Raw genomic sequence first — 15,187 nt, forward strand, 5'->3', positions numbered from 1 at the left:
GCTTGTGTTTACACTGACCTGTTACTCATATATTAATGTCTTTGTAACTTCAGTAAACCACTACCTCACTCATTTCTTTCATTCATCACGGTTCAGTAAACTAAGTGATACATGAACCAGTTTAATCATTATAATAACGTAGGATTGCAACTCTTTGAAACTGTAGGTGGCTCTTAAAAGAGCCGTTGTGTTTGGGTGTGCTGGTCTCAGGTCAGTTAAGCCCTCTCTCCGCGGATGCGGCGGGATGTCCTTGGGCATGATGGCGACCCTCTTTGCTTGGTTCATCTTACTGGGGGCAGCTACATGGATGTCGGTGCAGTCCACAGTCATTGTGCAGTTGAAGGCAGAATGGATTTATTATTGACTCCGAATGAAGCACAACTTCATGTCATACAATACATTGACTTTATTTGTAATTGTGTAAAAAAATAAAGCATTGATTAGCAAGCAGGACCTGCAGGAACAGAGCATGGTGATGGATGGAGCTGGGAAGAGAGAAGAATAAAGAAAACAGAACAACTTTATTATCGGATATTAAAAATTCAATTTCAAAACAAGTTGCCGCTCCTACAGTTTTCTAGTGTGTAAAGATGATTTCACTTGACCTATGCAAATATCACACTCAATACATGTGTGTCTCTGGGGGGTGCATTGTGCCTTTGATGTATATAAATAATATACCATAACCAAATACTATTACGTACAGTGGAAATCAGGTTGCCAGGGCAGGTCAGTGTGCATGTTCCTCAGGGTCTCAGCAGTTACAGGTGAGGGAAAGGAAATAAAAGAGAAAAAGGTCAGTAACAACACTTTGAATAATTATCTCTTCTAATAATTTTCTCTCAGTAATCACTCAACTACTGTCTTTCCAACAAACAGATTGACTCACCCTTACTGTCATCACAATGAAACACGTCCAGAAGAATGTCATGCAAAGCTATCAACTAGAGATTATATTGGCCCCAAAAAGAACCTTGACATGTGGTGTGTTGGTAAGATGAAGTGTGGTGTGTGTGTGTGTGTGTGTGTGTGTGTGTGTGTGTGGGTGTGTGTGTGTGTGTGTGTGTGGTGTGTGTGTGTGTGTGGTGTGTGTGTGTGTGGTGTGTGGTGTTGTGTGTGTGTGTTTCTTGGTGGGAGTGTTTGGTGTGTGGGTGTTGGGGTGTTGTGTGTGTGTGTGTTGTTCTTGGTGGGAGTGTGTGTGTGTGTGTGTGTCAGGGTGTCTGGGAAAGTGTATGTAAGAAGGTTTATATATAGGATTACTTTAAAACAGTCCCAAATAATACATGTTCACTTCAATACAGTTCAAGATAATACCTGTTTACTTTAATACAGTTTAGAACAATATCTGTTTGCTTTAGTTTACTTCATGTAATAAAATAATAATTTCATGGTAAGGCTACCATTACTAAAGTAATGTAATGCTAACTAACGTGCTCGCTACTCGTCGCTACTAGCTAGGTAGCTAACTTGACTGTGTTCCATGCACAACATGTGTATTACCTGATATGTCTGATCCGGCGACTCCTGGTCCTTTCATCAGACGGGAATCGATAGAACGAGCAAGTGGTATGATCACTTATGTGATTACAACCTGGTACAAAGCACACAGGCATCTTGTAAAAGTGAATTTATTTTTAGCAATCTCTTATTTATTGGAGGGAATAAATCAGTTATGAGATCTTCTTCTTCTTCTTCTCTTCTTCTCTTCTTCTTCTTCTCTTCTTCTTCTTCTTCTTCTTCTTCTTTCTTCTTCTTCTTCTTCTTCTTCGCTTTAATTACGAGTCGCAACCACTTGGAGCGTTATCGCCTGTGACATCACTTACGCGAGCCAGAATGGGATTTGGGATTTGTAGTCTTTGTAGTCGCGTATTTTTCATAGTCTTATATTTCAACAGTTTTACGACAAAATGTGACTTTTTTGACATGGAACTTATTGTTTAAGATTGACAAACATCATATGTGTAGTTCGTGGCACAATTCAAACGGGATCAAAAGATACGTTTTCTCTCTCCATTGAATTCAATGTAAATGTTTCGCTTCCGGGGTCCCATGGGCCGGAAGTAGATGGGCGTGACTTCGCCTCTCTATAGCCGGACACCCAATACGGAAGTGCCACACACTGCAGTTCATATATTGGCCGATAGGCGATGGCTGCAGAAAGGAGCAATTTCCATAGACCCCCATGTTAAAATGCCCAATTTTACAGCAGAAAAAAACATGTTTCTACCCCTGGCTCCATACATTTTTATTATCGATATAGTTAGATTCCACCTTCATGATTATGGATCTGTGAGTGAATTGTTTTCTAACACGACCCTTTTATTTATATTAGGTCTTAACGTTTTTGCATAAATTAGGGCGTGGTCACATTGAGTGACGGCTCTGTCAAGTGACTGCTGCTGCTAGCTTCTTGTCTCTCTGCTACCTGCTCGGTGAAGCTACAGGGACTCTGCCTGCTCAGCTCATCCAGGAAACACAACTTGAAGCCGGCCGTGGTTGTTTGTTCTTCATGCTTATATATCGGACTATTGTGACTCGCTCTGCGGTTAAAACAGACGGTGCATGAATGCGGTTTTGCGGTAAATGAAATTCGAGTGCTTTATTATGTGTTTGATTTTAATCAGCTACGTAATTAATGTTAAGGCTTGGGTTAGCGTGTAGCGAGTGGTAGCTACATCGGTGCTAACGATGCTAATCGTAGCCTCCAAGTTAAAATAATAGACTGTATAAAGGTTAAAACGAAATAGACGTTAAGTGGGATAATACTGTTGAACAAACGGCTTCTGTTTGAAGTTGATAAAATAAGGTCATCCTTGTAACACTGCGGTCAAGCCAGCCTTCACTCGGGAAAACCTAGTCAAGCCAGCCCGCACGTGATATTGCGGTGCGCGAATATCCTATACATTACGGTAGTCCTGGAAACACTGCCTCTGTGTTTAGATGAGAATAAAACAAAAAATGTCCAGTATCAAAGACTCATTTCACTTCAGGGTGATAGCAGGACATCCCATCTAGTCACTGAGAAAAAATCAGGACATTCTGATTTACAGTTTCAAAATAAAAGACCTTTGAAGTCTCATATATGAGCTATCATCCCTCTGTGTTTAGATGAGAATAAAACAAAAACTGTCCAGTATCAAAGACTCATCTCACTCCAGGGTGATAGCAGCACACCCCATCTAGTCACTCAGAATAAAATCAGGACATTCTGATGTACAGTTTCAAAATAAAAGACCTTTGAAGTCTCATATATGAGCTATCATCCCTCTGTGTTTAGATCAGTCCAAAGTGCTTCACAGTTTCATAAGATTGAGTTTAAGAAAATGGATGTCACATAAAATACAGTTAACAAGAACATTGATATCACATATTATATAAACGGGTTAAAAGACATACAAATATACATAACATTTGCATAGAATAGACATTGAGTAAAAAATTGATTCAAAATTCAGGATAATAAAAGAAAAAGAAGTAGCTATCTAAAAGGCACAAGGCCCTTGAGGCAAAATAGGCAATGATGAAGGTTTAACAATTAATTTGATATATACAGTTGTACTTAAGTGTTGTATCAAAGAAATATATATTTGTTGCAAGTTTATTTAAGAATAGGAATCTTGTAACTTAGAGATATTTTATACGCCTATGTAGGTAGGAACTGTATGCATCGCTAAGGTTCATTTAAATTGCCTATGCTCAAGTATGTAGACAAGATAACGTCGAAGTAGTGTATGTGAAATCAACCAATCAATAAGATGTGTATATTACAATTATTAATGTCATATTTCAAGATGATTACTTAGATATTACAATATGGTTGGTTGAGCTGGAGCATTATTGAGCTTATAGTTAACGTCACAGTCGTCTAAAGAACGAACACAAACCTTGTTGTTTTTATTAATTGCATTACCAAATGGGTATCAAATAAAAAGTAAGCATTGGTAACACAACTTCCAAAGTTACAGTAAAATAAAAAGGACCATACACAATCCAACATGACTCTTTTTTTCATACTGTACAAAGAATCAAGAAAGATATTGGTTTAAATAAATGAAGTATTGACTTGAATACACTGATATACATTCCATTAAACAATACTAGATGACCTACACATCAGTTAAGTTGAGGGTTTTTTCCATGCAAAAAGTTACATTTAGATGTTAACAAGCACTATGATTTTGTCAGCTTTCTAATTTAATGTATTGAAGGCAAATATATTTAACACATAGTGAGAACTGCTACTATTTATCTCTCAATATTACATTTTATTACATTGTATTTATATAATTAAATCAATTTTTTTTGTTGTTTTATCCGAGTGTTCCAGGGTATTCTCTGAATACCTTGAAGGCCCTGACGGTTCGCCACTGGTTCATATGGCATTGAGGAACAATACAGTATCCTAAATGAAATGTACTTGTTTAGTATTATTCATTCTAGATTTAGATTGACACAAACAAAACCTGTGGAACAATTCCTCACATTGATAAATAATCCACTGGTTAAATAAAGAAGCCTGGAAGTGAAGTAACAAAATGTTTATTTAAAAATAACACGTACAGTCATACCAGATTCTCCAGAACTCATCACTGACGATAACTTGAAATGTTGTAATGATGGAGCAGGATGTGACATGATCTAAAGACAAACTGCAGGAACATTCAGTAGTGATGTGGGGGGTGGTGTGGGTGTAGAAGGCACAGATTCAGGTTGCAGTGGGGGTGTTCAGTAGGGGTCGTTGAAGGGGTAGTGAGGATGTCCTGCATCCCGGGGAACACGCTTCTCTTCCACCTGCAACATCAGAAACAAACAGACATTTCCCTCTCGTACAGTGACATGCATACGTTCATCCTGGCAGTTTTCAAACCCAGTCCAGAGTTTGATCGTTACAGACATGTGTGTACAGATATTGCTTTTTACCAAACAGCTTGAGAAGAGCTACTCCACTGCAAGACTTTGAGGGCTTAAACTTATATATCTAATGCTTATATCCCGACAATCTAAATGAGATTTGATTCGTCAGAAGGAGATTGAACCAGTATTTAAATGATTTTTAGATTTACCAGGACCGTGATGATCACAGGCTCACATATATTATCTCCAGGGTAAGAAGGTTCTATAGCTGTTATTTTATTTACTTTATTTGTATAATTACTCATTGAAGAATTATAGTTAATATTAAAGTAACATCACTTATTACTCTTTGTCACTTTGGGCTCATACTATCAATGAGTTATTTTCCATTATTTATTATATAAGCATCAGAGTAGAGTAAGAGTAAGTTCATTCTTTTGTAGCTATGATAATGTTGTCATCTTTAAAGGCCTGGACCTTAATGTTGCCGGATTCTAGCTTTGAGCAGCAGCAGAACCTTTAGGAGTTTAACGAACCTTCATTCAAATATCCTGGTTTGTCTAGTATTATGTTTGCTTGATGAGAAATGTGATGTGTTCATTATTTTATAAAGTCACTAATACTAGTGATACTCTGGAGGGAAGAAACCGTCCTGCTTCATATTGACCTGCACTGTATTGTGATGATTTCCCCCTTTTCTGCTTTACATGCAACATAAGGGTTGCATTTGTGTTGGACTTGAACTTTCTAAAAACTAACCATGCAGTACATAAAGCCACTTACTTGGATCATTGGTACAATGTAGCGCCAGCCTTTGTTCAGGGCTGTGATATTTTTCATTTCCTCCGCTTCCAGGGTGAACTCAAACACCTGACAACATAAAACAAGAAAGACACTTTATCAACACCAAGCATCCCACAAGAGTTGCTTTGCTATTCTAAGCTACCATTGTACATGAAATGCTGAACACACATGCACAGCTTTTAAAGTTGAATGAGCTTTTAGCTACTTAAGGGCAAAAACGTAGCCTAAATCTTAAATTCAGAGAATCTCAGCAAGAAGGCCATGTGTAAAATAATAGCCTCATGTTTCGAACAGCTGTGAGTGAGATGTTACTCCACCTGAATGTTGTCTTTGATCCGGGACTCCGTCACACTCTTAGGGATTGTCACCACTCCTCGTTGTGTCTGCCACCTGCATGTAAAACAGACTTCTGTTCAAATGTACTTACACTTAAGTGGGCAAAGTGCACTTCATACACTGCAAGAGCATCTAAAACTGTGCAGTATTGACGTAGTTACATCATGTACATTTGGCCTAAATGTTATACTCATATTCCTGTACTGTACAGTTTCAATTGTTCAAATAATGCAGTAGAAAAACATCTGGAAATGTCTAAATTGATATAACTTGCAATAGTAACTACAAAAAAGGGACCATTTGAAAACTTGCCTAATTTAAACTTTCTTAAATGTCTCTTGATTTCACTTTAAATGTAAATGTTGTGTATGCAACTTGTTGCCCCAAATCACTACTTTAATGTGTATTTTAACAGTCACATATTCAGCTGTCCTGCAACAGCCATGTTCCCTTTACTGTGGTTGCCTCTAATAACAACTTTAGGACTTAAATGCTAAACCCAATCAGTTTAACAATAAAAAAGGGTTCTACAACTTTTTTTAACCGCCTGATATCGATGTATTAATGTGTACATTCGGTTTTTAAGTAAGCTGTTGGGCGCATGCCAACAATAAGTGAAAACCTTTTATACATTTGAATTTTCTTAGACCATTTTAAGATCTCAAATTATTTCATTTCTTTGACCTTTAATAACCTTCATTTATTTGCTTATTTTGTTGTCACACTGTACCTCGTTGCATTTAAATATATTTCAAAACTGAAATGACTTTGCACACTAGTATATTGTAAGTAGTATCCTATGTTAGTAGTAATTTGGTCATTATAGTGTACTCTAACTTATTCAGATCATGTTATGTTTAATAGAGATGTATTCCACTGTTGATGTGTATATTTACTGTCTACGTTTATTTGTTATTTGATTTGAATTCATGTGCAATCCTTATTAGGCATGCTGCTAAGACTACAACTCTTTCCAAAATTGGAATCAATAAATCACATCTAATATAATCGAATCAAATCTAAAAATGAAGGACTTTAAGATTTAAATATATCTAATCTGTAAAAAACGTGTCGTTTTCTAAAAAAGTATGTCCACTTGCTTATTGAGCTGCAATGTAATCAGCAGAGAGAGATCACCTGAGGATAATCTGAGCGGGGACTTCTTGTACTTCTCCTCTGCGAGGGAGGCCAGCACCGGCTCCTGAAGCAGAACCGGCTCACTTGGATCCTTCCAGGCCCGGTCCGGAGAGCCCAGCGGACTGTAGGCCGTCATCACCAGGCCCCGGTCCCGACAGTGGGCCAGCAGCTCCACCTGGGCCAGGTAGGGGTGGCCCTCCACCTGCACAACACACACAGATAAGTGTTCACATTCAACCACTGACTTTCAGTCGAATAAAGTTCTGATCCTCACACACTCCCTGTACCTGCAGCACGGTGGGCTTGATGCTGGCCACGGACAGGACGTCGTCTATCTGCCGGCTGTTGAAGTTGGACAGGCCGATGGATCGGACCAGGCCCTTCTCCACCAGCTTCTCCATGGCCACCCACGTCAGCTTGTAGTCGATGTTGTCATACAGCATGGTGCCGTCCTCCTTCCTGGGGAAAGGAGCATCTCCTCGTCTGGGAGATACAGAGTGGGAGCCAAAAATAAAGAAATTTTTTTAAACGGTGAAAGAGTGGGTGAAAAAGGTGTACGCCTTGTTTTGGTGATTCCAGGGGCCTATACTACGAAGCTGGTTCAACCTAACCTGGATATGTTTGAGTTAGCCGGTTGGCCTAATCCAAAACATACGCGCTCTCGCTAAACTGTACTACGACGCTGGTTATCAAGTGGATCGCTCAAGCCAGCCGTGTCCTATCTAGCTAGGTGCGCGTTCACATGAAAGGGGTGGTATTTGGAGCATTCGACCAATCACAAACATGGAGAAGCGCACTGACAGCGCAGCGTCATACTTCCTGAATGAAAAGTGAACTTTAATACTAGTCAAAAATGAAGAAGTTAAACTTTAAACATCCATGACTTAAACACTTGATCCAGGATCAAAGCCTCAGAGCTGCACCTGCAAGGTGAATACAGCTGGAAAAAGAAAAAGTGTTTGAATGCGTACATCAACAGGTTTATGATATAACTGCCCCGTCTAAAACACGATCTGACTTCAATTACATTTGTCTCGAGTGTTTCGTCAACTTAATGTGTTGCTTAAAATAATACTTCTGCATACAGTATGTGACACTGTGAGTGTTGCACGGCCAGATACGGCTCAGCTGACTCAGATCAGGAGATATATGATACATTATGAAGTGATATGCCGCGGACTGTACTTAATGTACTCTGATCCGGTTACTTATGTTGTGGCAGATATTTAAGTAAGCTTTCTTAACGCTAATGTTATAATAGTCAGATTGCTCTGAAGATGGAGGTGATATTCTATTAATGTTCACGTTCACACAGTCGGTGATTTTTGCCGGCCGTCTTTCCTGCAACGGCAGCTTTTCTGTATTTCCTTTCTCCTGTAATATGACTTGATCGCTTTAAACTCCGCACACTGAGCTCTGATTGGTCAGCAGGCGGTGCTTTCACTGAGTTGAGCTCTTAGCCTGCAACCTAACCTGGTCCCGACCAGGTTAGCCGCTAAGCATAAGTTACCATGGAGATCTAGCCTGCTAAAAAGAGAACCAGCTTCATAGGACCGGAAAGCCGGAGTTTCCCCTGAATTTAGCCGGCTAAGCGAAAATCCTGCTTCGTAGTATACCCCCCAGGTGAATGTATTGTGTTTGTTGTTATAATCATTTGGGCACCACTACCCCATAATCATGCCACTCATGTACACCAACGGTACGTCCACACGGTTCCGTCGCGTTGAAGCTTGCCGGTGGGCGTGTCTGGCGTGCGACCAAAACCCAATCACATTAATCTCCCGCCCCGGACACACAAGCACGCGGTTTGATTGGCTAGAGCTTGTACTGGAATATGATTTGATTGGCTGGCGGTTCCGTCGACGCTTGAAAAGTTGAACTTTTCTTAACTTCCAGCGCGAGCAACGGAGGCAAAGCGACGCGATGGAACCACAATGCAGTTCGGCAAAGCGTGACGTCACCCCTTTCAAAGTGAATGGGGTGCGTCTCCGTTGAAGCACGCGACGCTGCCGTGTGGACGCACTGTAAGACAGTGGATTTTCTCTTCCAGTTTCATGTTTTACTTTAAGACCCTTCCCTTAGTTTGCCATGACATCTGATAAAAGCATAGCTGACCGGAGTCATTTCATTTAAATGAATCACTCTTTGTCTTGATCCATTACTTGAATGAGTTACTTGCTAACAATGTGTACCTTGTTAAAACTCACCTAACAAGAAGTGCATTCATTTGTATTAAGAACATGTGGTGGTGGTGCCCTCTTGTGGCGGAAATAAATAATACAACAACACCAACAATTCACACGAAAACCTTTTTCAAAAGCAGATAAAAACTACATTATAGAAATTGGAAAAAAGAAAACACTCTTGCAGAAAGTTTTTTTTCATATCAAAGTAATAAACACAGGGGAGTTCACTGATTGAATTGAAAATGGATCATCAGAATTTCCTTTCCCGCAATCCGCTCTCAGTGCTTCCGTAGGGGACAGACTGAAGTAGAACATAAGTACAACTATATTTTTGCTTTTCATTTATTTCCTCAATAAAAGGAGTCTAGCTATTGTCAAAGGAAAATATTTTCAAAACCCATGAACCCTGGGCTTGATATGGGAAGATAATTATCTCGTTATGTCAGGAACACAAGGTGGTTTCCTGAGGATAACGAGGTAATCCTGTCAGCATTGGACCTTGGAGGAGGGGGCGCTCACTGGAAGGCGTTGGGCCAGTGGATGAGGTAGAGGTCCAGGTACTCCAGCTTCAGGTCCTTCAGGGTCTTCAGGAGGGCTGGCTCCACGTCCTCCTGGTGATGCCGGGTGTTCCACAGCTTGGATGTGATGAACACGTCCTCTCTTCTCAGGGCCTTATGCACGGATAACATGTTAGGATATTGTTTGATTTAGTTTGACTTTAATGCAGTTTTGGTGAAGCTGTTTTACCTTGCCGGGGCTGAACGTCTCCTGTAAGGCTTCTCCGATCTCCTCCTCGTTGCCATAGATGGATGCACAGTCGATGTGGCGGTACCCAGCCTCCAACGCCCAGGTAACTGCCTGTTTCACCTGTGTGGTGGAAAAGGGGAGCGCTGTTGGTTGGGAAATGCTATCACATGTTTTATTGTTGGCCACTAGGGGCAGCAGAATGTGCAAAACTGACTTATTATCTTATAAAGTTCATATGGTGATCTTGTCAATAAGCACCTAATGCATATTATTTATTACAATTGTAGTCATGAATACACATAATGTACATTTTAAACAGCAACAAATAAATGGCAACTTTATTAGTTCTTTCCACCATGACAATGGCAGCGCATATTATATCTACTCTTTTGTTTTCACCTTCCAAAATAGAATCCCTAGGTGTAGCAGGTAGAGTACAGTGGACACTACAGTGTACAAAGTAAATATCCAATAAATGATAAAGAACCATCAAATTGAATACACATATTTATATAAAAGATAAGAGGTTGGAAATGTGCACAATATATAATTACAATATAGGCAGTGGCGTATTCATTTTAATAGGATACTATTGCTGAATTGTTGTAAAGGGATTGGCTTCTGACAGTTAAATGACTAACTACCAAAGGGCAGCTGTTTTATGAAAGTCACCTGGAAGAGAGAAATCCTATTAAACAAGTTATAAAAGTGCCGCCTCTACCTTTCCTGGCTCACTCTTCCATGTTCCCAGTCCGATCAGGGGCATCTTCCGCCCCGTGCTGAGAACTGCAAAGTCATTCATGCCTCTGAGAAGCACCTTGGAGGGACAGAGAGGAATCAGTCGGTGAGGGGAGCTGCTCGGCGTACTCGGGGCTTTAAAGCTGCAGTAACAGAAATACTTGTGTATGCTGCTCTTGCTCTTTTTGCATATCATGTATTTTGTTTTTGCTATGTTTGTAAAATGTAATCTTCTTAAATGTTTTATGAGAGGGACTGCGGATGGAAATGAGCTCAAAGCTAAATCTAGCACTGTTACGCTTGACACATTTCAATGTTTTAAGCATTACTGTGCATTGTCCCCGCTTAAATAAACGATTAAATAAATGTCGCATTAGCTTTCTGAAGCCATTCAGACTGACACTGGAGGTTTTCACTGTTCCACAATCTGTAAGAGATAAATACAACAAGCTACCAGAGGCTGCCAAATTACAAATGGTTTGGTAAAGGGAATAACTGTCTATACAACAAAAACATCACTAGAATAAAAAAAAATAAAGATTTCTAAACACCATCTGACTTGGAATGCACAATGAAATTGGCACAACACCGATTGGCAGATGAAATCTTAAAAAGGAAATATCCACATCAGCTGGTAATTACATTTTCTCCAATATAACAGACTGCTATGTTTAAAGGGCTTATATAATGATAATGTCTTCAAATGTTGTGCCTATACTGTGACATGTCTCCATGCTTTACTGTTCAAAAAGCTCTTCTCATACTGCCTGTGCTGCAGCCTCTCTTTTCATCAAAGCTCTAAAACCATCTCAATGTACTGATAAAACTATGTATGACATGCTGATGAACAATTCAGAGATGCTCTCATTCTGAAGTCGCCATGAATGACCTGCATTAACCAAAGTCATACTCCTTTCTGAATTTGGAGAAGGGATTGAGAGCAGGATAAAAGTCTGAAACAAAAACAACCCGACTGCCCGAGGAAGAGGGGAAGTGCTGCTGACTTGCATTTCCCTCAAAAGTCATCAGACTGAACCGAGTAACCTGATAACACACTGCTGACAGAGACAACATAACATACATTACTTTAATCAAACCATAAGATAGAAATTAGTGGTGCACGATAATTATCGGCCCGATAATTATCGGTCCGATATTAGGAATTATGACCGTCATCCGATAAAAGTATTAATAGCCCCGATAATATACAATATATTTTTTGGGTAAAAAAAAAGAAAAAAATTACTGCGGTGTGGGTGGATTGGGATGAGGGGCGCTTGTTTTTTCACTCGGCTCCTCCCGTTTTGGCCAGTACTGTGGTATAGTGGTTTAGGAAGAGGGGAGTTTTCCACAAATCCAGCGCTCCCTAACTCATGCCTGGCTGTGACGTAAATGGTGTGCGGCCGTGAAGCCAGGACAGTAAACAAACATGTCGTCGGGTAGTATGGGACCATTTCAAAGTTTCAGAGTTAGATAGTTCGCTTGCTATTTGTATTAACAAATGCAATGCGAGGTTCCACGAGGAGGGAAAAAGGCAACGAGCTATAGTACTTCCAAACCCGATTAGTCACCTGAAACATCGCCATCGCTACGATGATGTGTTTAAAAGCGTACGAGACGCCTGCGCTGCTAAACTAGCGGCGATTCCAAAGCCAGCTGCAAAGGCACCGGGGCTTTTACCCATCGACGAGGGCTTTTGAAAAAGGCAAGAAGTTTATTTTGGGAAAATAAATATGGTCACTTTGAAGAGTCAAAACTGTTCTTGGCTTTGTTTTGTTCATAGTAGTAATGCTCATGTCATTTGCTCACTACTAGTCTTTTTTTACCACCAGGTGTGCAAAAACTACAGGTACATTTAATATATATATATATATATATATATATATATATTATATTATTATCGGTTATCGGTATCGGTCTTGAGAAGCAGGAAGTTATCGGTATCGGTATCAGTTTCAAAAAACCAATATCGTGCATCCCTAATAGAGATCACTGCATATGCCATCAAGGAGCAAACACTTTCCCTCCCATAGAGTGGCGAAGTCCCTCCCCTTCCGGGGGAGCTCCATGGGAACTTATTCGGAAAAAGTATGTATTGAAGTCAATGGAGAGAGAAAGATTATCTTTCCGATCCCGTTTGAATTGTGCCACGCATTACACATATGATGTTTGTCAATTTAAAAGATACATTTGCAAGTCAAAAAAAATGTAATGTGTCGTAAAACTGTGAAGTAACACTTTTTGTTTGTGTGAAACCGCTCAATGAACTACATCTCCCGTCTCGCGCCACACACCAAGACGGCCGTCACGTTGGCACATTTAACTTCTTTCTTTCAGAATGAGGCGAAAAGTATTAAAAGAGGTTGAAAATCACTACAAGTCTGGGCCCGTTTGAGAGCTGTACATACACAAAAGGGGAGTTAGTCAGTTCCGTAAGAGCCAGCATGCGGGACCGGGATTCTGGGATCTGTAGTCTTTCTTGTTGCGTATTTTTCATAGTCTTATATTTCAACAGTTTTACGACAAACTGTGACTTTTTTGACATGGAATTATTATTTAAGATTGACAAACATCATATGTGTAATTGTCGTACAATTCAAACGGAATCGAAAGAATAATCTTTCTCTCTCCATTGACTTCATGCATATCTTTCTGAAATAAGGGTCCCATGGGTCGGAAGTTTGATGGGCGGGACTTCGCCTCTCGATACTACAGAACTCTAAAATCACTAAAAGGCCATGTTAGAAGTATTTGTTTTAACAGACTCTTATCAACCAAATCAAGGCCCTAAGTAAAACTCGCTTTTTATTATTAAATGCTTTTTCTTCAGCAGGGATGAACTGATGTTGTTTCTTGTTCAGAAGGACCAGCGCATTCAATGTCTGTCCTTAGGCCTTTGTTCAACCGGAGACATTTATGCGTCATGAATTTCACATGAAAAAAACCTTTACAGGAGTTTTAAAAACAATAAGTGTTGTACATACATGTTTTTGCTGTTCATTTCTTCTGTTAACACTGGAATTCAAAACTGTAATGCTTTGGGTTGATTTATGATGTATGCTGCACTTTTATCCTATTACACACATTCGGGTAGATGCCCTATAAAGTCATGTTGGTCTCCTTCAGTCTATTCAGCTCCAACAGACTCTGTGTTTTCCTCTATTTCTCATGTTCTAATCCATGTATTTTTTTACATGTAAATCCTCTATTTTATTTCGCAGGACAAAGATTCCCACGACGCTATTTCCCATTGCACATATACAGTATAAGACTAGGGGGGAAGCATCTTATTCAGGAAAAATGTAGATTAAAATGTACCATACATTAGTGTGGTTTGCAGAGGTCCACGAGTATGGAAGTGAGATTGTAAGACCATATAAATATAAATTCGTCGGGTCTTTAAAAATGACCTTACGAAGCAGTTTATTTGTCCAAAAAAGCATGGTAATTTGTACCAGTTATCTTCCCTTGTAATCGTCTGTGGTTTAATATATCTTACCCATTTCGAACCGAAGTTTAAACAATGAAATTAATGTTTTTGGGACCAGTTGTCCCAAAACGTAGTCTGTCTGTCTGTCTGCAGCTCATTTCCTGGAAAGTCACGCGCAACATTCCGCAGAACTGACTGAGCTCGAGCTCTTTATACATCAGAACCGTACAAAAAAAGACAACCCTTATAATAAACACCTAGACAATATTAGCAAACAATATGTAGAAATAACACAAGAGCCCAGAGAGTAGGCCCTCTCGGTGCTCGCTACATTTATGTTTTAGCTAGAAACAAAAACTGCCCATCGGACACAGTTCACCGCTCCAGCCCGTGGTAAAATAACAGCTAGCTAACATTAGCTTACTGTGGGGACACTTGTACTTGACTTTTCGTTTATTTTCGCTTTCTATTCGCCCTTCAATGTTAGCCATTTATTAGCCACTTTATCGACTTACTCACCCGCTTGCCAGTGTCAACACATAAAGGACGGAGCATGTATTTAAGGAGCTGACATTTAAATACCTGCATACTCGAGCGGTTCAGCTCATCTGACAAATTACATAACAGTGACCGGTCAGCAGCGGCTGCCCCATCTTCTGTTTAGCGAACTCACCGTTTCAAGGTTTTAAAAACGGCAACTTCCAACAAGGAGCGCTTCGTGTAGTCCTCCTGAACAGGACAAATATGCAGTGTTGTTTTCTGCCAAATGTTCAAAAACACCACCTCATTTTGTTGACGTTCCCCTTTCCGGGTGGATGACGATTTCTCTATTTCCGGTGGAGACATTTCCCAGACCTTATGCAGAGATGCCAGAGAAAGGTTTTTGCTGAGCTGGAGATAACAATATGTGTGATAGTGTATCCTTTGGAAATTCAATATTTTGGAGTGACCTTTG

The 15,187-nt window shown here is 39.9% G+C and overlaps 1 protein-coding gene across 1 annotated transcript; it reads right to left on the reverse strand.

Annotated features, from left to right (window-relative positions):
- Positions 1–4,523: 4,523 nt before the first annotated feature.
- Positions 4,524–14,835, reverse strand: akr1a1b (aldo-keto reductase family 1, member A1b (aldehyde reductase)). Its single transcript, XM_034081327.2, is given in 10 exon segments — positions 4,524–4,791; positions 5,638–5,724; positions 5,976–6,048; positions 7,132–7,153; positions 7,156–7,333; positions 7,419–7,614; positions 9,837–9,988; positions 10,065–10,184; positions 10,786–10,881; positions 14,815–14,835. Coding segments are annotated over 10 exon segments (996 nt in total). The 5' UTR covers positions 14,821–14,835; the 3' UTR covers positions 4,524–4,725.
- Between the last annotated feature and the right edge of the window lie 352 nt (positions 14,836–15,187).

Source organism: Pseudochaenichthys georgianus, chromosome 4 (assembly GCF_902827115.2).
Source record: "Pseudochaenichthys georgianus chromosome 4, fPseGeo1.2, whole genome shotgun sequence".
Taxonomy (NCBI): domain Eukaryota; kingdom Metazoa; phylum Chordata; class Actinopteri; order Perciformes; family Channichthyidae; genus Pseudochaenichthys; species Pseudochaenichthys georgianus.